Source organism: Vigna umbellata, chromosome 5 (assembly GCF_029865625.1).
Source record: "Vigna umbellata cultivar VRB3 chromosome 5, Vumbellata_1.0, whole genome shotgun sequence".
NCBI classification, from domain to species: Eukaryota; Viridiplantae; Streptophyta; class Magnoliopsida; order Fabales; family Fabaceae; genus Vigna; species Vigna umbellata.
The window spans coordinates 57724133-57748567 of record NC_142169.1 but is presented as its reverse complement, the minus strand read 5'-3'; the positions used below and the strand labels follow the sequence as shown (position 1 = coordinate 57748567).

The window sequence follows — 24435 nt, the reverse complement described above, 5'->3', positions numbered from 1 at the left end:
ATTCTGTTTTAAAATAATGTTTTTTCTGAAAGATTTTCATAACAAGTAATTCGAAAGTCACCTTGATGAAGAATAAAATCATGATATTAAAAGGTATGTGGTGCTGTTAGAAATCATGGTGGTGTAGGGAGAAAAGGTCTCAATTGTATATTGGGCAAGAAGCCTAGCTCACGTCCAAGAAATATTAGCTCTTCACGTTGGATCAAAAGATCAAATTGTATAATCTGAAAAAGAAAACTTTCTAAAAAATATTACCAAATTACACAATTTGGAAACTTTTATTTTATGAAAAAATTATTTTCAAACTAGTTGAAAATTTATATTTTATTCAAAAAAATGATTTTGGAATTATAAAAAAAAAACAATTTCAGATTGAAAATAAAAGTCACATTTAATTATAAAGTGAGAAATTTTCCATTTAAGAAATTGCAGAAAAAATATATGGAAATGTGACAGTAGAGACCTAATTTCAATGCAACAGTAGAGACCTAATTTTAATTAAATTTCATATTATTAAGATAGAGTAGTTATTGAATTAAAAAACTTATTAATTTACGATTTTTTAATAATTGATTAAAATGTAATTTTTGTTTTTATAAGTACCATTACGTTTAAATTTATTCTTATTTTCTTATGTACGCCATTTAAAACTATTTTTTTTATTCGTTGTTAGTATTTAGGGATTATAAAATATAATATATTTGCTGGATTCATAAAACAATAGAGATATATAGATTAATGATTTCACCTACCAATTCATTTTTAATTTATTGAGCCTTTGTGTCAACATATTAATTTATTCATGAATTAATATTATGTGTGATGTATTGATAATTTTTTAAAGTATTTAATTTATTAAAAACTATTATTTCCTTTTGTTTGTGCACTAAAAAAAGTAATTTTATCATCAAGTATCATTTTAATATTTTATTTTATCTTTTGCTTGTTGAAATTGTAAAGATGAACACATTGAGATAAGTATTTAATGCAGTTTAATGAAATTATTTTCTAAGAATTAATGATTATTAAATAATTCATTTTTCTTGTTTTGACAGTGTCATAAATAAACCCATCAACTCCTGCAACAATCATGGTTGGAAAATGTTTAAAAGTGTGTTTGAACAGTCAATTATGCACTGTTCATTGAACTTCGAGAAGATTAAAAAAATGGTAAATTGACATCTAACAAAATACAAGCACCTACTGATTAATTCAGGGTTGTTCAATTAAAAATGCATTTGTTGTCAAAATTTCATTATGTATAATTAAATTGGATTAGTATTAATCAATCATTTATACGATATATTTAATTATTTTTTATTTATATGTTTTGTTTTAAGGTTGTGAAATATTATGAGACGGATTTCATGTCTAAAAACATGAGTAGTGAGTTGGGTCATTCAAATAAAAAGTTAATAGTTCATTTTCACTGTTGGGAGATTATGGCAATATCAATATTTGATAGTATTTTTGGAGATAAATGAAAAGTTTAGGGTTTTACATCAAAATGCTCAATATAATATATATTAAAATAAGGGTAAAGTATCTTTTTAATTTCTATCTTTATATGTGATATTGAAATTAGTCTCTATATAAAAATTCATATAAAACTTATTTATATAAACGAAATTAAAATTTAACTTTTTAAAAAATTCATATAAATTTATATTTGTATTTTAGTAATATATAATATACTCTCCAAAAAATATGTATTTTTTTTTTAAAATTACATGTGTGACATTTTAATCCTGTTAACATGACCGTTAAATATTAAAATTTAATGTTGTTGATTCTAAAAGACGTATTTCATACATTAATAAAATTAATAAAATATAAGATGAATTTTATATGAACAGTGGAATTTCAATTCATAAATACAAAACCTAAAAATATATTTAATTCTAAAATAATTTAGTCTCCACAATTATAAACAAAAACTTTTAATTTTATTAAAAAGATAAATTCTCCTTTATATCTTTAACCTTTTTTAAATATTGGACATAAAAAAACAATTTTGACTCCAAACATCTAGCAACAAGTTACAACAATAATATTTTTCACAAAAACATACCTAAACTACTTATATATAAACATTCATATTCCTAAATGAAGTCCCCCAAAAGCAATCTGTTGAAAATTAACAAGAGTTTATTTTCCATCATGTGTTCCATGAATGTGATTTATTCAAAGTCATTACTTTTTACTATGATACCCATTTTCCCATCATCTTTGATAATGTTAAAAAAAAATCCCACCACGCCACTACACTAACTAATGTTCATAGTATTTAACCGTTCATCCGCTTAAATATAAAAGACCTAACAAAATTTATAAATGTTTTTTAACATATTTGTTATTTTGGAGAATATAAGAAATACTAAAAATTTTAGAAAATGGAAATTTATATTTGCTATGAAAATCAAAAACATATTCGTGTTAGATTTTTATACAAGGAAGATGGACTTATATCACTTTCAACATAAAATTTTAAAATTTAATATTTATGGGTTTTATTTTTCTTATACATTATTTAATTTTTATTTTTTCTTAATGTGAAAACTTTTACTTTGCATTCCTAATAATTTGATTTTATATATATATATATATATATATATATATATATATATATATATATATATATATATAATAGTATCATAATTTTGTGAATTTTATAATTAAAGTTTGTTTCCTGCGTATTCGATAATGTTTTTCAAATTTCATATATTTAACTGATAATTAAGTGTGATAGTATTGACGTATTTTTATAAAACAGCGTCAATTTATTACAAGTTTTTTTAAAAACCTAGTTTTATTATCAAAATAATGAAAATATTATATATATATATATATATATATATATATATATATATATATATATATATATATATATATATATATCAAATGACTCCTTAATCTTGTTAACTATATTTTTTAAAAGACAAAGATATGATATTATTTGTCGAATACTTAATGTTAGGTAATTTGTAATTAATATAACTGATAGATAGACTATAGGTACTTTAGGAAGGATGAATCACTTAGTTGGATATTAAGGATTGACAACTAAATGAGTAAGATGTTGACTAACTAACTACTACGAATATCGGATACCGAGTATTATGTTTTTCATACTAAAACCTGCATTTATTATTTGATAATAAAGTTGCTCAACAAGTTAAGAAACGCCTACCGGTAGACTCTTGCATTGGATAACTTAACTAAGAAACATGTGGAGATTCTCACAAGTAAGCTAGTCATTGGATCCATAACTGTGGTCCATTCATATGTGGACCCATGGTCAACAAAATATACATATAAAAATTATTTTAACTGACTTTACATTTTTACATTAATCCAAAGAATGAAAGAAGCTTAGAAGATGAATACAAAATAGTAAAAAGTTGGTAGAGTAGAAAGAGATTTTATAAGGTACATTCAATTCCTTAATAATAAATATATAAAAATTTCTTTTCCAATTGACTTTTAACGTCGAACTCTTCCACTTTTTGACTTTCCGAGGTCAAACTCTTCATGAACATTCCTTTTCCAACTAACTTTTTTAAATGTTTAAAAAGAATATGATGTTAGTCCATGTATTATTGGACGTTATATGTGTACAAAAAATGTATTTTCAGTTAAGTTTTTTAACCATAAAAAAATTTATATAATGTTGGCACCCATATAATAAACATCTAAAGTATATATGACATCAATTACATGGATAGTCCGATGCCTAATTGTTCATTTTATTTACAAAAATATCATTTTTTACGTTGAGTTTTTTCTAAGTTAACGTTGAATGCTTGACGCTAAAAGCTCATCTCGTATCAGTGTTGGTTCTCAAACTTTAAAAATAAATAATATAATTTTTTAATCTAATTATGTTAATTTTTTATATGTTAATGTTTCGTGTTGAGATTTGAGTTCAACGTGTCAAATTGCATAAAAAATTTATAGAACTTAATTTGATACTTTAAAAAATGTTAATATTATTAAGTTAGAAAAGCTATATTAATTATTTTTAAAGTTTGGAAGTCAAAATATATTAATTAATCTCTTTATTTTAAAAATCATGCACGCCCAACAATATTTTAGAGCATTTTACACAGAAAGAAAAGCCGAAAGAATTGTAGAAATAATTTTGAAACAATTATATTTTCATGACGAAATCATTGAACCCTTTATATGTTTATATATAAAGCAAATACTTGTGAAACTAAAAGAGTATAGGAAGTTGTTTATATAAATAAATGAAATGAATTTTGTTCAAGTTCAAACACTCATACAAGACATGTGAGTCTGAAAAGTAAGAATAGATATTTGAAAACGATAGAGTGGTATTTCATTTGACCATCGATTAAACAATCTCCTGTGAAAGCATATCTAGATATGGTGGCCATAGACTCTTATTAAGATAATAGTTGAAAACTATTTTTGGCTACTAAACTATTCAATTAATCATTATCATCTTTTTCTTCATCTCTCACTTAGAAAACAACTGGCTGGCTCCTACCAGCCTTAGATTGTGCTTTCCTTTATGCCATAAAAAACACTACAACTCCATACCATCCATACCAAGCAATACATTCTCAAAAAATTATATATTTAGGGCATATTTCAGAGAAGGTTTAACTTTTATGATATATAAATGACCAATAATAAATCGGGCCAAAAGAGGTGAAATTGACCCGTTTTTTCACCATATAATTATACCTATTTATGAATGTATAATTATTGATGTTTACTTAGATGAAAATCTGTGTTTACTTGCACTGGGCACCAAATATGACCTATACATCTGAAGCCAAAATTTCCATAGACAACGTAAATAAAGGTCAAAGATCAGGATAAGCATAGAAAAATATCAAAGATTATCCACACCAAAAGAAGACAAAACGAAAAACAGTATCACGAAACAAGACAACCCAAAGTCAACCTCGTCATCCTTCAAATTCCAAAACACATGACACAATCACCAAGCCTAAAACGTTGCCACCTCATCTCAAACTGGGGTCCACACCCTGGCCCACACTATCACCACCACCTGATATACATACCCCCCACACATTCTAGTTTCACTCTGTTCTGAATTCTCTTTCTCAATCTTCTCCACTGTTTCCAAGTTCAATTCTTTTTATCTCTCCCAACTTTCTTCTTCTGTTTCCCTTTCTGGGTTTTGTTTTCTCTTTACTTTCTTTTCCACTGACGTTCTCAAATGGTTACACAAAAGTTTTGCCATAGATTCTTCAAGTTCCGTGTACTGTTTCTCATAACCACTTCCACTTGTGAATGGTCCCTGTGAATGGCCTAAACTGACCCTTACCAAAAGCCACGAGTATCTTATGCGCCTTCAAATTTTTTGACACACGAAGGGCAGTGACAGGAACATGTCGGTTTCATAGGAAAATTATTATCAGTTTATTCCCTTCTTCTCACCTGTCTTATCTTGTCAAATCTTGCAGCTCCACTCCCTCTCTCTATCTCTCTCTGCACTTTTCTGTTTTCAAAACGAACGAGCAAACTTAATCAAATGGTTGCTAAGGACTATGATCCCTTGACATGCGCGGTTGGTGTGAAAATGGGTAGGATAATGCAGTGTGTTGATCACTCGAGGCTTTTTTGGCTGTTTTTTGGGGTCTTCTCCCACGTTTACCACGAGGGGAAACCTCGGATTTAGGATTCTGCAAGTACCTTGGAGAATAGAACGAACCGCTTTTTTGTTTGTTTTTTGTTCTTGGCTTTTCAACTTTCTTTGCACTGAAGTTGTTGTCTGCAGACAATAGCTTTCGAAGTTTTGGTGATTGTTAGTTTAGTTACTTAGTTGGAGTGTATAGTTAAGAATTCAACATGTATTCCAATAAAGGGTATAGAGATGATCGCAAAGCTGAGCCTCGTTACATTGAAACCGACCCAAATGGTAGATATGCTCGGGTAAGTTCTGAATCATATAATTTTGTGGCTTTTCATTTGCAAATATGTTGCGAATATTTTAATCTTGTTCGAAATTGGATTGATTTTTTGTTATTTGAATGTTAAAAAGGTACTTTTTTTGTGTGTATAAAAGGGGAAACAACTTCCTGGTATTTCTTTGTCTCTAGTGAGCTCACTGAGCTGTGATACTGTGTTACTAGATTTTAGTGAAATCTTAGATAGCTGATGGAAAGAACTGATTCAAAAAATAACGTGGGTAATCAAATGCCAAATGATTAGACATCTCAGGACAAAACTTAGATGCTTTTGTTATTGTTTTCTAAATAGAATTTAAGTTTCACCTATCTGTATAAAAACTATAAATTCTGATTAGGAAATAGTATCAAAAGCGACTAAGGTCCTGCGTATAAATTTGTCAAGCTTGTTATTTCTTATGACTCATTATTTTGTCTCAATTTTCATAGCAGAATCCTCTGGAGTTGAACTTCTATTACTTTTGGGCAATCTGTTTGAGTGGTTGAATAACTTTACAGGATATTTGTACGTGTAGTGTGAGTCTACTTTAAATAGCCATCGTTCACTGCATGCTTACCCATTTACAGCAGATTTGTGGCATTTAAGGAAGGATATTTGTGTAAATTCAATATGCAAATGATTGTTTTTGAATGTGTGCAAGTGAAAGCATTGTCATCCTAAGAAATTTGATTTCTGCATCAAATATTCCCGGCTTAAATTACTGGGATTGTTTTGCACCAATCCTTTACTTGAGGCAGACAAATTAACAATTGAAAATGAATCTAGAATAAACCATATCCGTTTGTAGATTTCTTAAAAAAGGGATAGGCTTGTGGAATGCTATCTTAAAAAAAAATTGATCACTCACTTCCCTTTAATATCATCTGAATTTATCATAATTGTGAAAATATATTGCAAATGTGATATAACAGATATTGAATTACCAAAAATTGTGGATATATGGGACTATGTAGGACTGGAATTTTAAAAGTGGGACTTATATATGCATTAATTACTGAAAAAGGAAGTATTTAAATTTTCTTTTGATATTTGCAAGATTTATAAGCAGTGATGTCATGGACGTTATGCTGTAAAACTATGTGGTGTTGACTGAGATCATCATTTCAACAGTAATTTATTTTCTCCTTTTCCTGGTTTGAGCCAAGTCTAAACAATTTCTAAATTCTATTTCAAGGAGCTATGCATAGAATTTCTGTTAATTCTTTACTTCAAGTCTTATGGAAATTTGGATACCATCACAAAGATGATTTGATGTAAAAAAAGGTGTTTTTATGTGATTAGGTTGGAGATATTTTAGGAAAAGGGGCAATGAAGACAGTGTATAAAGCAATTGATGAGGTTCTTGGAACAGAGGTTGCATGGAGTCAGGTCAAACTGAATGATGCATTTCGAAAACCAGAGGACTTGGAGAGGCTTTATTTAGAGGTTCATCTCCTCAGCACCCTCAAGCACCAATCCATCATGAGATTCTACACCTCTTGGATTGATGTCAACAATAAGACCTTCAACTTCATCACAGAAATGTTTACTTCAGGGACTCTAAGAGAGTAACTTCCTTTCTGACTAAAATCACATTCCTCCTTTCGTTTAATCTTCACATTTTAGTATGATGGTGTTCAGAATCATTCTATGTTAATGTGTACATCGATGGAATACTATATATTAAACTCCATATGATAGGGATATGTAGTTTCATGACCAGCACATTTAGTATTGTTAGATTACTTGAATTATTTTAACTTTACATGATATCCATGCATGATTGCAGAATTAACCTTTAAATCACTATAAAAAGTACTATAACTGATTAGTTTGTGACTTATGCAGATACCGGAAGAAATATAAGCACATAGGTCTGAGAGCAATAAAGAGTTGGGCTCGGCAAATCTTACAGGGTCTTGTTTATCTGCATGAACATGATCCTCCAGTAATTCATAGGGACCTCAAATGTGACAATATATTTGTCAATGGCCATCTTGGACAAGTGAAAATTGGTGACCTGGGTCTAGCAGCAATTCTCCATGGTTCCCAACCAGCTCACAGTGTTATAGGTATTTATCTCTTTCCTGCCAATAAATGTTGAAAATATTGACTGCTGAAACTCTTCAATTGTTGTGTTGAATTTTTTCCACTGTCCTAGGCACTCCCGAGTTCATGGCACCAGAATTGTATGAGGAAGAATACAATGAACTAGTTGATGTGTACTCATTTGGCATGTGTGTTTTGGAAATGCTTACATCTGATTATCCATACAGTGAATGTACTAACCCTGCACAGATATACAAAAAAGTAACATCAGTAAGTTCTCATCGTGGTTTAAGGTTTGAAAATGTCAGTAGAGATATGTAGGATTTTATATATACGCAACTTTTCTGGCTTATGCTCAGGGGAAGCTACCAGCATCGTTTTTCAGGATTGAAGACACAGAAGCACAAAAGTTTATTGGCAAATGTCTAATAGCTGCAGCAGAGAGACCATCTGCAAAAGAATTGTTGCATGATCCATTTCTTTTGTCTAATGATGAATCATCCATGGCAAATATTAGAATTCAGAAGCCGTTTCTAAATTACAGCGAAATGGAAAAACTTCAACTGAGTGATGATTTACCAATGACTAAAATGTCAATAACTGGGAAGCTGAATTCACAAGATGACACTATCTTTCTCAAAGTGAAAATTTCTGAGAAGGATGGTATCGATATTTACTTGACTCTTGATATCCTCTTTCATTCGTTATAGAGAAAAATCTATTCTGAGCTTGTTTAAATACATGTCTGCAAGCACACTTTCACCTTAACATTTACTTTTGTTTGGTAAATGAACTTGATCGCTTAATTGAAGTAATGATAAAATCTTGTACAATTTTCACAGGTTCCTGTAGGAATGTATACTTTCCCTTTGACATTTACACAGACACCCCTGTTGATGTTGCAATAGAGATGGTGAAAGAGTTGGAAATCACAGATTTGGAGCCATCTGATATTGCACGTATGATTGAAGGAGAGATATCTGTGCTGCTGCCGAAATGGAGGAATAGTAACTGTCCAGAGAGCTGCCATACACACAGTTATAATGATGACAAGGACAATGAAGATCCTCAGCATCATTTCCACTCTATTTCTTCTTGCTCATCATCCCTAGAATCAATACTAGGCTCAGTCAACAGAGTGGATGACTTACTGAATGGATATCATTGGCTCAATGGTATGTCTCCATTGTCCCTACCCCCTACAACAATAGCTACTTGTGAAGTGTGCAAGTGTGAATAGGAAGTCAAACATTGAATAGAAATAATCAATTTGAGCAACATATAATTGAAAAGGACCTACAAATCTAACATGATTTGGAGTTGAATGTAGTGTGAAATTCATTTGTGTGATTCAATCTTGATCCACTGATCTAGTGTACCTAAATGAATTATATTACTTTATACTTTTCACAAGATTCATGTAATAAACAATGAAAACTAGAGTTTTTTTTCTTTACTTGCAGTTATTCACTCAAATTTCCAAGGATAAAATGGATAGATTGACCACCCCTGAGATATAAGTTGTCCATATAAGAGACCTAACACCAATTCCAACATAAAACCTTGAAGCTCAATGTTTATGGGTCCTTTTTTTTCTTATATACCACTCAACCATTCAATGAGACTTCCAACTCTGAGATATGAGTTGTCCATATAAGAGATCCGGCACCACTTCCAACATAAAATCTTAAAACTTAATGTTTATGGATCTTGTTTTTCTTTTATACCACTAAACTACTCAATGTGAGACTTTCAATTCATACTTGGATTCCTAACATTTTTATCTCTGGGGACTTAAATAGCAATGAGTTGTTAGAAACTTCACTTTGGGAAGGAGCAAAAGCAAGACTGTAGGCTTGGTGTCATGAAATCTTTCACGTAATTGAAAAGGGAACCATGATATCTTAGTTAAGTTTTATGGTGGGCATGAATTACTTAGGAAGTCCTGATGAAAATATAGTGTATTTTAGAACAATGACATTGAGGAAATGAACCATACTGTTTTTAACTAATTCTAGTTTCTGTGGTAACCTTGGTGTACTATTATTTGCAGGTGATATAGTTGATGATGGAAGTTCAATATGCTCTCCACATGGGATATGTTCGAACTCAAACATGTGTTCAATGGATGAGGAGGAGGAACATCATAAGGGTTCTAGAAGAAAAGATAAAGACCTCATCATAAAGAGTCACATGTGTACTAGATTTCACCCTAATGAAGACCACAAAATTCTGGCAGGACCACAAACACCTTCTACTGGCAAAAGTAACAGGATGATAGACAATCGCAGACTAACTAGGAACAAGTCATTAATTGATACGAGAAGCCAGCTACTGCACAGATCACTGGTTGAAGAGATAAACAAAAGAAGATTCAAGACAGTTGGAGCTGTGGAAAATATTGGATTTGTGACACCTTATCAGGTTACAAACAAAATTTCAAATCCAGCATGTGCTGCTTTCGATGTGAACTCTTCAAGTACGAAGGGAAAAAACTTGAGAGAAAAAAAAATTTGAAAGTGACTCTGTCTTCAGCTTTCAAATCAAATAAGAAAATATGGATAAATTCTGTGTCATGGATAAGAGCAAATGATATAGAGTCTGTTGGAATGATGGCTACAAACATCCACAAAATATGGTAATTTCAAGAAGTTAAATTATGAATTTGTTAATATAACTTGTAAATAATATAATGAATATAAACTATTTGGAAATTGTTTTGTATTGTAAAAATTACTAACAAATCTGCATCTCACTTTACTAACAAATATTAATAAAAAATATTCATTTAAAAGTATTTTAAAAAAACAACAAAAATAGTAGAGATTTCAAACGCATCATAAACTATAAAAAGATGTCTCTAATTATAAACAAACAATCAAGAAAATTTCCCAAGGCAAACTAAATAATAAATTAGCCATCATGGCAAACACGAGACAATTACTCTCAAATAAGATGTTAATTACATGAGATGATTGTGCATTAACTTATTTTCCTAATTACTAATTTCACACGTAAACTTTACTTACAATGTATGATTGAATCTTAAACAATATACAATTAGTTATTTATATACTTTAGTGTGTGATTGAATCTTAACCAATATACAAATAACTATTTATTGACTTTATATTCAACTCATTTTCACCTATCAAAACACCAAGAAACAATTTGCCATACTATTTAATTTATTATTTCAAGAAGAAGAAGAAAAAGTTACAAAACTCAAACTGTTAAGTTGATTAAATATGTTTGCTAAAATCTTCAGTTAGTTGATATAATCAATTAAATCATCTTTATAATCAATTAAGTTGTAATATAATTTACTAATAACTTATTTTAGTAAATTAAATGCACATTTAGTGCCTATAAATAAATTAATCCATTTTAATTTATTCTTTATTATTTAAAATGAAATAACATACATTTAATTATTGAGATGATATTTCATGTTCAAGGAAGACTTGTTAAAAAGTGATATAGATATATATATTTCTTTTTTTTTATCTACATATATTTTTAAAATTTATTCCCTAAATAAATGCTTTTTCAAACTAAAATAATTATTTTAAAAATTTTATTTGTTATTTTATTTGACCATTTATTTTAAATTTAACTATTTTATTATAAAATAAATAAAAACTATTTATAATAAAATTACAAAAAATGTTTTAATTTTTTTATTATAATGATAACCATAATAATAATAATTTTATTAATTTGTATTATCATAAAAAATGTAAAAACATGTATTCCATGTGTTTTTATCAGTATTTAACCTGGAGCATATCATTTAATAGGAAGGAAACTTTATCTTTTGTTTTTTTTTTTATAATTTTCATTTTAAAATGTTTAATAAATATTTGAGAAAATTTATTAGTTTAAATTTTTTATTAATAGGCACTAAACATATATTTTGTTTTTACTTTACTCTCTGTTTTAGAAAGAGAGTATTAATGAAGTTATAAAAGAAAGGAAAAAACAAAAAAAAAATAATAAAAATATGTCAATTGAAAATGAAAAAAGAGTATCATATTCATATTTGATGAAAATAATAATCGACTTTATCTAAAGTAGACTGGCATATATATTGACGCGAATCGTTTCATAATAAATAAAATTGTAAATATTTAAATGATTTGAAAACTGTTTCTCTCTATCTGTCAACAAATCGTAACAGGGATTGTGTGTTTAATTCTTATAAAAACAGATAAAAGACATTTTTTTTAGCGGAAAAATTATAAAAAAATGAAGATAAACGAAGAAAAATTTTCTGAATTTAACTTTATCTTCAATATAAATTAATTTTAACAACTAAAATTTTATGTTTTTTGTTTTTTTTTCTACTGAATTATTTGTAAATAGCTTTATCATGTACGATACTGTTTGGTTAAGAAGAAGCAAGTATTAAGCTTTTTTCAAAGACAACAACATCATAAAGCATATGAATTCATCATTGGCTTATTGAATTTGGATGTGATATAATTGCTAACTCAAGGTACACTTCCAAAATTAAGCCAATTACTTAATATTGAATCCAAGAAATACCATAAAAATTTGACCCTTTTGATCTACTCCAAGAATTCACTAATAGTAAAATGAGATTTATAGCAATGGACCCATTTACACCAGTGAATCCTTATCATGAAAGCTGTGGAATGACTCATTTGCTACATGCAACAACATACTATTTTGGCTATAATTGACATTCATGCTAAACTAAAATTATGACACACAAATCCCTTGTTGATGAAGTTTAATAATTTCAGTTGAACACATGTTGGAGTAGGCTAGGAAGTGAACAAATTTTCTATTTGAGGTTGGGGTTGAATGCAACTTTTTCTATGTTGACTAGTCATGAACTTGTCCCACAACACTAAAATTTGAGGCCATCTAAAATCCAAACTTTCTGTCTCTACTGGATTTTTGAAAGAAACATGACCTCAAACATTAGGGTGTGTGTAAAGAGACTGATCAACTTTTAGCAAAGAAAAGTAAATTAAAGAGAGTGATGAAATGTGCAATTATGATACATTTTTCACCTTATAACACTGTCTAGTTGGCTAAGTGGACTTTTTTGCTCACTCTAATGTGGTCCTCCCACACCTTTGATTATTTCTACTACAGCCTGTGTTGTCATGATTTTGTGGTCCTCATCTTCTGCTGCATTAACTTTTCTTCCTTTTTTTTCCCTTTATTTGCTTCAACACTTCCCATTTCTACACAACTCAACCCATGTTTACAGTTTTTACATCTTCCATTTTTCTCCATTGGCTCTGATTTTCATGACTAACGTTATCAGTACTAAAACAAAACGTAATTGATAATATGATTATGCTTCTAAGTTGTAGTTACCTTTCTCACTGTGATTGAAACAGTTTAAGTGAGTTGACAAAGTTTTATCTAAACTACAGTTTTTCTCATCGTCAACATGATTTACACAATCTTAAAGTTCACAACTAAAATTAAGAAGAAGAAAAATCCATAGTGTCGGCATGTGTGTATAAAAGAACAACATCCTTCTTGTGTCAATGTTACATACGGATATCAAAGGAGTGTCGGTGTTGGAAGCGACTACTTCAGGGGTTCATAAGACAATGTTTTCACCTCTGTTAATATTGCTTCTTAAGTTCTTTTAGATTGTTTGTGATTCATTTAGTTAGTGAAATGAGACTTCTGTAGTGTATAAAGTAACTAATAATTGTTATCATGTTCAAGTATAAAGTTATTATCCATCAATACGTGACAGATGAATAGTAGATTCATAGATAAATGTAAATGTCACAGATTCATCTTTATTCTCTGTTCCCCACCACAAACAATGCCATCAACATGTTATCTTCTTGCCCACATATTGATTCCAAATATTCCACATATTTATCCCAAAAAAAATCTAAATAGTTCAGCAAATATATAACTTGCATTCCAAAAATTGAACCAAAAGATGAAGAAATTTACAATATGGTAAAGTTCTGATCAGTTACATTTGTAATGAATTAATGGGACCTATTCAGTTCTCCCAATATGGTAAAGTTTTGATCAGTTACATTTTTTAGGAACTACCTATACTTGCACATGTATTTGTGGTAAATATTTGAGTCTACTAGGGTTGACTAGGAAAAGAGTTAAGGCTACTGGTACCAAACTACCAATCCAGCATAGTGTTTTTAGTTGGCCAAGGGCTAGTGATGATGTACTATTCAAAGTTTCATACCTTTGAGGATTGTTAGTAAGTTACTATAAAAGAAGAAATATGTTTGATGTTTTTTCTGGTGTTGTGTTCTTACAGGAACACTGGTAATAAATCTCATCATTTGACAGCAAACATTCACAAACGGACTAGTTAAGGGGAAATTCTTGAAAAATAGTGATTAGAATAAAAATCTGTTTCTTTGGTTGTTAATTTCTTTATTTTCTGAAGGAACACTTGGTCATGTTAATTCTAAGTAAATTCTGCTATTTATTTTGCAGAAGTAACATTTGTCTAATTGCACCAACTTTTCGGACACTGTGAGGGATACAAGAAAGATGACTGTTTTCTTTTCTTTTACCTTTTTTTTTTCTTTTGCAACTAGTAATTTAAAAAGACTTTAATATAGACACAATCAAGTCTTCAAAGGACATCTGATTGGAATTTGACATGATAGATGAACACAAGCAACTAGAACAACAAAACCCACATAAGGAAGTGGCAGGGCCATTCAGAAAGTATATTTATTTATTTATTTATTTTTGTTAGCAGATTGTTGCTCATCATGACATATGGGTAGAGAATGGATCACAAACTGGTGCTTTTATGATGTTATCAATCACAATTCATCCATAGCTAGTTGTGAAGTAAGTGAGCTGATAGCACACTCTTGAACTCAAATTCCTTTTGGCAACTACATTTTTTAATTTGTGAAAGATTGATACAGCATTATATGAGAGTTCAGAACAAAAGTTGGTCCAGAGAAGTGTTACTTACAAGACTATACACATGCATTGGATAATTCTAAAATCTTTACATTCCAAGTAGAGTCATGTCATACCAAATTTGCTCAAATGCTTTGACAATGAGATCATGGTATTCCCTTGAATTCAGTGAAAGATAGCATGCAAGCAAGTTCTCCAAATCTTTTGATGCTCGGATATTGTTCTCCACTATCATCTCCACCATTGATTCCCTGAAGTCTCTTTGTGGATCAAGTGAGGACTTAACAACAGCAAATCCCTCTGGAAACCCTGTATCCACTGAGGCCTTGCCTGCTTTGGATGAAACACTCCTTCTTGAATAGGCTTGAACTTTCTTGCTTGCAAGTTTGGGAGAATTGACTCTAAGTCTTATACCAGTAGAATTAGCAGAGGAAATTCTAGATATTGGACTGGTTTTTCTGTCTCTCTTAGTTCTACTGCTTTCCTCTTTGCTAACTTTAACAGCTTGAGATTGATGAGAATTTACCTCATCAAATTTAGTTGATCTTCTCAACTCAATGGTTTCAATGACCTTATCATCAAACTTCACTGGCTTTGTCAATATTGGAGGAAGGCCTAATTGTGAAATTGTGTCAAACCCATCAAGATTTTGAGAATTTCCAGTGAGTGGTTCATTTTTCATGTCAATGATGATGTCATTGGTGGAAGAGCTAATTCTACAACTGCATTCAGAGGCTACTCCATTAAGCAGGTCAGGAATAGTGAACTTGTCACACTCAGACTCAGATGAAACATATTCATGGAAGTTTGATTCATAAGAACTCTGGGAGGAGGAGAGGTAATAGTCAGAAGAGTGAGGTGGATTTGGCTTAATCCAATTTGTGGAATGAGAACTAAAACTTTCTATGACTGGTGAAGAGACAACTGTGGGAGAAGGCTTATAAATGGTTTTTCTCTTGGTTTTTCTTTTAGATGATCTTCTTGGTGAATCAATGAATATGTTGTCTGAGTGCTTAGTGTAAATAGGAGAGTTGTATAACTTACCAGCTATGTTCGGTTCAATGGAGAAACAATGAGAGTATCTCGGTTGTGACCTTTGGGAGGTTGTTGGTGAGGTAACTTTGTTCTTCGTAACATGAGGGCCATTTTTCTTCCTTGATTTGCTCATATCTTTGAGCTTATAGAACCATGCATTTGGCATCATATCAGACAATCTGAACCTGTTATTACCCATCAAGGATATGCAACAAGCACAGCCTTGCCTTCTCTCTTCTCTCACTGTTTCTTTATTGTGATACCTCAGAATTGTTCAACTTCATGAGAAATGAAAGATTAGAGAAGAAGAAAACATGGTTTATAATAGGAAAAAAATAAAGTTGGTGGTCCACTGCATAAGAAAAGTTCCAAAATAAAAGCAAGGGGACCAGGTATGTCCACCGAGTTACTTTTTCTCATCATTTCTTCCAGCAAACATGCACAGATCTATGTTGGTCTGTAGATTACAACAGCATTTAGCTTTTGCTTTTTTTCTTCATATCTACTACGTTCATCTCAGTTACAAAATCCATGGTAAAACAAGAAGATTCTGCCCAGAACAAACCTTTCCTAAACTTTATTCGTTTTATGCAAAGGTGATGCCTAAAGATATTTGGAATCTTAATTTCTGCATAGAAATTTACAAAAGAATGATAAACAAAACCAGCTCATTGTTTAAGAATTAACCATCAATCTAACAGCTCATGTCTAAATGGATTTCACTTTAAGTTGAGATAACATATTCAGAATCTCCATTCCAGATATTCCCTGTTTGAATATGAAACTCCTTTCACCATTTTATCATTTAAAAGATTAAAAAATATATAAATTTAAATTAACTTTAACCTGGAATCCAAAGTAAACTAGGACTATTGACTTCCTGTTATGTATAGCATTAGTTTAGATATTTTTCTGTCTATCTATATATTTGGTGATTAAATATTAGAATTTAATTTTAAAAAAATCACATATTTACACATAAAAATAGTTTTTTATTTATAAAAATCTAGCATTTTATTTTTTTTAGGTTTGAATATGTTTTTTTTCCTTAACTTTCATTGAAAAATAGATTTAGTTCCTCGTTGAAACTTTGGACTAATTTAGTCCCCAACAAATTATGAATTTAGTCTTTTTAACTTAATTTTATTAATTTTATTTTAAACGCATTTTTCAGTTAATATTAAAGCAAAAATGTGTCAAATGGTGTAAATAACTCAAATGCTATCATGAAACGCACTTGAAACATCAAATAAATCTAACAAAATTGATTTAAAAGGACTAAATTCACACATTTTCTAAAATTTGGGAACTAAATTAGGCCAAAGTTTTGAGGAGAGATTAATTTCAAATTTCACTTAAAGTTAAAGGATAAAAACATATTTAATTTTTTTTTATTGTGATCCTTTAATGCATTTGGTGTAATTTATTGTAGATTTTACTAAGTTAAATACATCAATGTGTTAATAATATAATGTTAAAAAGCTGCATGCTAAAAGCTTATATGGAGCATAGGCGTCTAAGTAGCTTGTAGGTTGAAGTCACTTTAAATATCCTAAAAGCAACATGATTACCGTCCATCACTACTTTTGAATTTCTTTTTAAGTTTTTTTTTTAATTTCATTTATCATTTTAGTTTCATCAATTTCATATCTCATTATTTTAAAAGTGACTAACACTTTTTAAACATTTAATCCATTTACGTTATATCGTAATTTTTTTTTAAATATTACATAATTTTACCCGTTTATTTTTTTTATCGGTACGAATTAAATAGATGTTTATATTCAGATAATATTCTAACTTTCATTCTGATTATTTAATATTAAATTTAAAATTAAAGGAGACTAAATAATTAAGATATTTTTTGAACATTTATGAGGTGTTGTGATTACGAACATTTTGTTGGTAGTTGAAGGATTGAAAGTCATAATCAGGTTCTCCACGCTTTGTTTGGACTATGCATGCATTCAAAATTAAACATGTAATAATGAATTTAGCAAACACTGGCCAATGCTGATTTCATTTATTCCCTAATTCCTGGCTTTAGGAATCATTACTTAATTTGCCTTTTTATCCATAAACATGTCTTAAACAATTGCATTCCTTTTATTTGCTTTTTCTTTTTTTATAATACTTATTATGTATCTGTCATCGCATCATGAAAATTTTATTACAGAAAAAAACAAAAAAAAAACAAAGACAAAAAGACCTAACAAAAGCAAACCCATATACAACAAATGAAAAAAATTCTCGAAAAGTCTATACAAATCTGAGAAGAAAAAAAACACTGGCAAGAAATTGAGAACATAAATTGAAACCAAAATTTCATATAAAAAGAAGTAAAGTTTTATTTTAACCTAGAATAAAATTTAATTGAATTTGTAACTATTTGAAAATTATTAAATACATAAATTTTTAGGTAAAATTGGAATTTATTTTAGTATCAAATTTTAATATATTTTGTTCTTCAAATTTTAAAAATAAATTAATATAGTATTTTTAATCTAATAATGTTAACCTTTTAAATATGTTATAGATTAACATTTGAGCATTTTATATAATTTAACACATTTAAACTTAAATGTCAATTTGAAATACTATTATATAATTTAACACATTTAAACTTAAATGTCAATTTGAAAAACGTGTAAAAAAATCAATATCTTTGAATTAAAGATTACATTTATTCATTTTTAAAGTTTGAGAATCAACATTGATGTGAAATGGACTTTAATGTCTAACATTCAACTTTAGCTCAGAAAAAAGTCGACATAAAAAATATAAGTGACAATTTTGTAAATAAAATGAACAATTGGACATCGGACCATCCACATAGCCGATGCCATATACACTTTAGACGTATGTTTTATGGGGTGCCAACGTCAAATGATTTTTAGATTATTAAAAAACTTAACTGAAAACACATGTTCTGTATCATATGACATCGAATAGTCTAGGAAATGACATTATATTCTTTTTAAACATTTAAAAAATTCAGTTGGGAAAGGAATGAAGAGTTTGATGTGAGAAAGTCAATACGTTGACGTCATAACCCACTAGACGTAAGATAGTCAAGTGACCGACGTCTAATGGTTTTTAAATCATTAAAAAACGTTTCCTGAAAACACCTAAACGTAAGATAGTCAATTGGCTTACGTTATAATGATAGTTAAACACTGAGTGAACCTTAGTTTTCGTTTGAGATTTAGTATAAATGATTCTTATAATCGTTTCTATTAAATCTCGAATTGTTCGATTAGACAATTCAGAATAATTATTTTTCATAATATGCTATAAAATGTACATTGAAGTTTATGCATAAATTTGATAAAATTTTAGTTGAGATCATTTTGTATTGTTCTCCGGGCATACTTGATTGTGGTTATGAGTAATCACTTTCATTTCATGTATTTTAGAGATCAATGCAAAATGCTGTCAAAACTTTATCAAAATAATGATGTTAAACTTCTTATGTGTTAGCAAATTATGAAAAATATTTTTTTCGAATAGGTAAGGTCTAACCTTGTGAGAGTTAAAAATTCAAGATTGATACAGTTTGTTACAAATATAGTATGGATCAAAGTTGGATGAATGAATGTCGCATCGGTGAAGAGTATGAAAAGAGAGTTTATGAGTTCTTGCAATATGTTCAAGAACACACAATCTCTATGAATATGACATATTTTTGTCCTTGTGTTCATTGTCGTAACAAATACATCAAGACTTGGGCAACATGTGTTTATTCATCTTCGGTATAATGAGGAGTTATATAGTTTGGACTTGGTATGGAGAAGTACTACACAAGCCTATAACCTCAGAAGGAACAAATTATATAGATGAATGAATTAGTGATCATTTAGAGGACATGATACATGATGTTGGTGAAAATCATTTTGGAAGAGCTCATTTTATCTAGAGAGTCTGGGGATAGGCATGTTTGTTTCTTAAATTTGTTTATAGCCACACGAGGTATTCATTTGTGATTTATAGTTGTAAATTTATACGGTGTGATGGGAGAAAAGGATGATAGCCCATTAAAGTCAAAAGATTAATGATGCACCACACGTATTCTCACGAAGTGGCTATGCATTATTAGAGAGACGAATGAGAAAGTCTCATGCAAAGACTTTAGGACTTGAGTCCCCTAACCTAATACTTGCACCTACTAGGTACGTGGTATGGAAGGCTGCTCAAACTAACTCTGACAGACATATGACATCACAATCAGCTTAATTAATATCTGAAAAAATTGTAAGCACAAACTTTAAACCTAAAGCCATATTTCATATTAAGTGCTTTATGTCACAAACTTGATTATGTGGTATAGGATGAGTTAGTTGAGCAAGATATGAATATTTCAATAATTCAACTATGATGCATGTTAGATTTTAGATTGACTTCCATATTTAAATCTTAGAATTGTGACTTTTTAATATATACTTAACTTTCTTGTTACATGTACATGGACACAATCATTGTGGACCAAGGTCGTGCTTTTATGTATGTATTTATTGAACCTCGGAGCATTTAACCTTCTAGAAATACACTTGATCACAAGCAAACATATTTGCAAACATGGATGTTTCATTAAAAAAGAGAGATGTACCTTGTGCCATATATTGATGAGTATGTGTTACTAAATGCAATATTTTCTAAAGGTTTACTTAATTAATCAAATAACTATTTGATTCATGATAGGACACACTGGCAACTAATGGTCATCATACCAAGACAATGCACAATTGTATGGTTTTTTTCCTTACACAAGAAGATGAAACTTGACTTGAAATCCATTTTACAAATGTAAGTGCTACTTTTTTCAATATCATATACTTAGTTATATTAATATTAGCCTGTGTTTCAAATTTAATTAGAGTTGTGGGTAAGCCTAAAACATATCAAATTCAAGTACTATATCTAAATGTTGGAATTCATTGATCTTTAAGTTATTAAATTTTGCATGTCAATTTATGACCTTGATATGTGATTATTTTCTTTATCAAGTTTAGTATAACAAGCAACTAGATTCATGGACATGTGGCTATTATGTCATGTCTTGGATCAAAACCATCATTCGAGCAGAAATTATAGATGATTAGGTTGAGATAATAATGTATATATTTCACATATTACAAATCACATTAAACTACACTAGTATGCATACATAATGAAGTTGCGTTATTTTTGCAGTGTTTCAAGAATGTATCACTTATAACAAATAACACAATGAAGAAGATATGATAAGAGTGAGCAACATATATTTTGGAATAATGGAGTTAAGACCCACAATAACAATTGTATTTTGCTTCAGGACTTTGATTAGTTTAATTTTGATAGTTTTATTTTTGATAACTTTAGTTTTAGTGTTAGTTTTGATTAGTTCATAGTTTTAGTTTTGAATATGTGCTAGAAACATTCAAAACTACTCTAGAAGTTTTTTGTTTTTTAGGTTTAGAAAAATTGTAAAACCAAAAAAATATTTAAAATAAAGGTCGCATTTGACATTTGTTAGTGCACTAAAAAACATCATTTAATGTCAAATTATACCATAACCGACATCAAATGTTTCCCATTTTTTGTTAGAGGTGGTGTCATTTAAACGTCATGTGTTGTGCTATTGGTCGTCAATTAATGTTGGACTCCTCTATGACTAACATCCTTCAACGTCAGTTTTTTAATTCTAACATCAATTTAACATCTTTGGCTAAGACATTAAAGTATCTTTTGACGTTAAATATCGAAAATAACGGATATCAAAAGTCGATTTTGAGATAATGCAAAACATATCAAATTTTGGGATAATAATAAATTCTAATTTTGCATTTAAGAATTAAAAATATACTAAATTCATAAATTTATAAAGTGTGTTTAACTGTAGCCTTTATAAACTTTAAAATAGTTTAGGACCATATTATTATTTGAGAATGTTAAATTAAGTATTTTGTATTTAACAAGTTTTAATTTAGTTACAAAGTTTTAAAGCATAGGAATAAACTTTTTTCCCTTAAAAAAGGTAAGGAGTAGAAATGTTCAAAAGGTTTGAGTTACACCAACACTGGTTTCAAGTTTCAACAAACACTCTTAAGGCCCAACACCTTCTTCGCTCTCCATCTAATGGTTGAGAACATGGTATTCTCATATGGATAACGTTCTGGTTTGTCTTATTACTAAACATACATATACAATTCATAGAGAAATTTAAACACTGGAGACAGTAAAAAAACTAATAGATAGATATATCAAGAGTTTTAAGAGGTACAAGATTACATGATTTAGGTTCTAAGTTCTAACATAAACTAGTAGTATTTGTTATCATGCCACCTAAAGAAAAAGCTCGTGTACAAAAATTTTAGTCCATAAACAGTATCACCGGTTAAAAGAACCACCATTTAGCTTTAAGCATGTTTTTGAGATATAAACTCTTGACTTCACCAATGCTTCTGCAACTTTAAAGCCAGGCATAACCATGAACTGAACTTTGTAGGAGGCTCTTTCTAAGTCTGACAAAACAGCATTCTTTCCTTCCTCCTCAACAGATTCCATATATAAACCAGAGAACATGCTTTCTCTGTTGACAGAAAACATGGTTGCATTGGCATCTATTGACACTGCAGAACCTAGTAAAACCCAAACCCATTTTGCCACTTTTGCGAATAACTGATAGAACTCAGTTCTAGGGTGCTTGCCACCCAATATCAAGGTTCGGTGATCTAAATTTCCAAAGAATGACTCTTCCATTGTGGGATGAACAACTAGAAGGTACTTTGTTCCACAAAATTTTGAAAAATCTGAGTTTGGATTCTCAATCAGTGCATCAATTGGATCATCAAACTTCACAATATCGCTCACATCATAAGATGTTAACGAAACCCCATGAAACATTCTCCGTGCAATATAGGCCTCAAAAGCATATTTCTTGTCACACCCTTTGGAATATACAGCTGCATTCTCAATGCATTTTGCTGCCATATCTAAGTCCCAACCCGAAGCTTTAATCAAGCTAATTAATGGTTTGGAAAAATCATGAATGGACTTTGCAGCAGCCTTGAAGAAATCCTCGAACTTAGCAGCACTCAAAACACTTGCTTCTCTCTTCTGACTTATCCTCTTGATCATCTTACGCAGATTTTTATTCCCCATTTCCAAATCCTGGAGTTCTTGCTGCAGCCTTAGAATCTGAGAGTCTTTAACACTGTTTAGAGAGTTTAACTTCCTGAAAAATGCTTCTTTGCGACCAATTTCAGATTGCAAGAGGTCAAAACACGAAGCCTTGGAATAAGACTTGGTTTTTCTATATCGCTTCTCCTTGTATGCATGCTTGAACTTGCAAAGCTTCTCAAGTTCTGCATCTACTCCTTGGTAAGAGGTAATAATCTTTTGTGGATCATAAGGGATATGAGCTTGCTGAAGCTGAAGATATGCAGATTTCAGAGCTGAAACAGTGTCAAATATCTTCATGATCTCCTCCCCAGAACAAGAACCCTCTCCTGTAACCATTTCAATGACCTTATTTGCAACATTTCTGTCTTCACTCGGAGAAGCACCAACGCAAATTGACTTGTGAAAGTGACGGAGATTGGGAACTTGAGAGGGTAACACCCCAATGGATTTCAAAGCACAGAACTTGCAAACAGTATCTGACATATTTGAATTGGATTTCAGGGTATTTGCAAATTCCATCATAAGCAAACATCAAACCTTCTATTCACGTCTATAACTTCTGACAATGATCCATGTTTCAACAAACAACTAAGTATATATTTTTTCTGTAGAAGGGACTAATTAGACATTTGCTAAAGTAACTGTCACAGTTAATGTTGTAGAAAGACACATTGTTAGATTGAAACCAAGGAAGATTTGGGAAAAGATAAGTGAGGTTGAGAACAAAAAGCAACAATGTATAGACAAAATCTAACGAGTAATGAAAGTGTAATGTGGGATGCATCGGTAGTTCTGAGCTCTGACAATTGAAAGGCTGAAACTTGTGAATGTGTTTCTCTATTTTGAGAACATAAACTTGTGAATGCGTCAGTGTCCTGTACTGAAACATTGTGAGATGAGACAAAAATGATTAAATGTCATTATTACATTGTTGCTGTTTTTGGAAATAAGAGCTGAACCGGGGAATCTCTCGTGTTTCAAAACTAAGATTCTCCTTTTCTTTCTTGTTCTTTGTAGTTATTAGGAATGACAAGGGATTAGATCGCTAAGTGTAACGTCTATTTGTTATTTCTTCTGTTAAAACATAGATATTTTTATATTTTAATTTTTAAAATTTTTAAATAAAGTCATTTAAAAATAATTTTTTAATAGATAAATTTAGATAAAAATAATAATTTTAAAATGTAATTCAAATCGAATTACTTATTAAAATATTATTACAAATAAAATCATTTTTTTAAATAGCTATTATAAATGGGTTGCACCAAAATATAATTTTAAAAATGATTTCAATTTCACAAATCTACATAAAAAAATATAAAGATATAT

At 29.9% G+C, this 24435-nt stretch overlaps 3 protein-coding genes across 3 annotated transcripts; 1 reads left to right on the top strand and 2 right to left on the bottom strand.

The window, feature by feature from the left end:
- The first annotated feature begins 5071 nt into the window (after positions 1 to 5071).
- Positions 5072 to 10709, top strand: LOC124849223 (putative serine/threonine-protein kinase WNK4). The gene is made up of 7 exons (XM_047327130.2): positions 5072 to 5931; positions 7249 to 7514; positions 7795 to 8018; positions 8108 to 8265; positions 8355 to 8658; positions 8838 to 9170; positions 10049 to 10709. The coding sequence occupies exons 1-7, from the start codon at positions 5848 to 5850 to the stop codon at positions 10510 to 10512; spliced, it is 1833 nt and encodes a 610-aa protein (XP_047183086.1). The 5' UTR covers positions 5072 to 5847; the 3' UTR covers positions 10513 to 10709.
- A 4161-nt stretch (positions 10710 to 14870) lies between these two features.
- LOC124849224 (transcription repressor OFP4-like) lies at positions 14871 to 16246 on the bottom strand. Its single transcript, XM_047327133.2, has one exon. It carries the CDS (start codon positions 16142 to 16144, stop codon positions 14999 to 15001), a length of 1146 nt encoding a protein of 381 aa, XP_047183089.1. The 5' UTR covers positions 16145 to 16246; the 3' UTR covers positions 14871 to 14998.
- Positions 16247 to 22209: 5963 nt separating this feature from the next.
- LOC124849229 (protein GRAVITROPIC IN THE LIGHT 1-like) lies at positions 22210 to 23855 on the bottom strand. The gene has a single exon (XM_047327137.2). The coding sequence runs from the start codon at positions 23626 to 23628 to the stop codon at positions 22312 to 22314; it is 1317 nt and encodes a 438-aa protein (XP_047183093.1). The 5' UTR covers positions 23629 to 23855; the 3' UTR covers positions 22210 to 22311.
- Positions 23856 to 24435: the final 580 nt, after the last annotated feature.

Coding starts and splice junctions, on each gene's coding strand:
- LOC124849224 (XM_047327133.2), bottom strand. CDS start 16,144: ATGGGTAATAACAGGTTCAGATTGTCTGATATGATGCCAAATGCATGG.
- LOC124849223 (XM_047327130.2), top strand. CDS start 5,848: ATGTATTCCAATAAAGGGTATAGAGATGATCGCAAAGCTGAGCCTCGT. Junction 7,515..7,794: donor ACTTCAGGGACTCTAAGAGA/GTAACTTCCTTT, acceptor TGACTTATGCAG/ATACCGGAAGAAATATAAGC. Junction 8,019..8,107: donor ACCAGCTCACAGTGTTATAG/GTATTTATCTCT, acceptor CCACTGTCCTAG/GCACTCCCGAGTTCATGGCA.
- LOC124849229 (XM_047327137.2), bottom strand. CDS start 23,628: ATGATGGAATTTGCAAATACCCTGAAATCCAATTCAAATATGTCAGAT.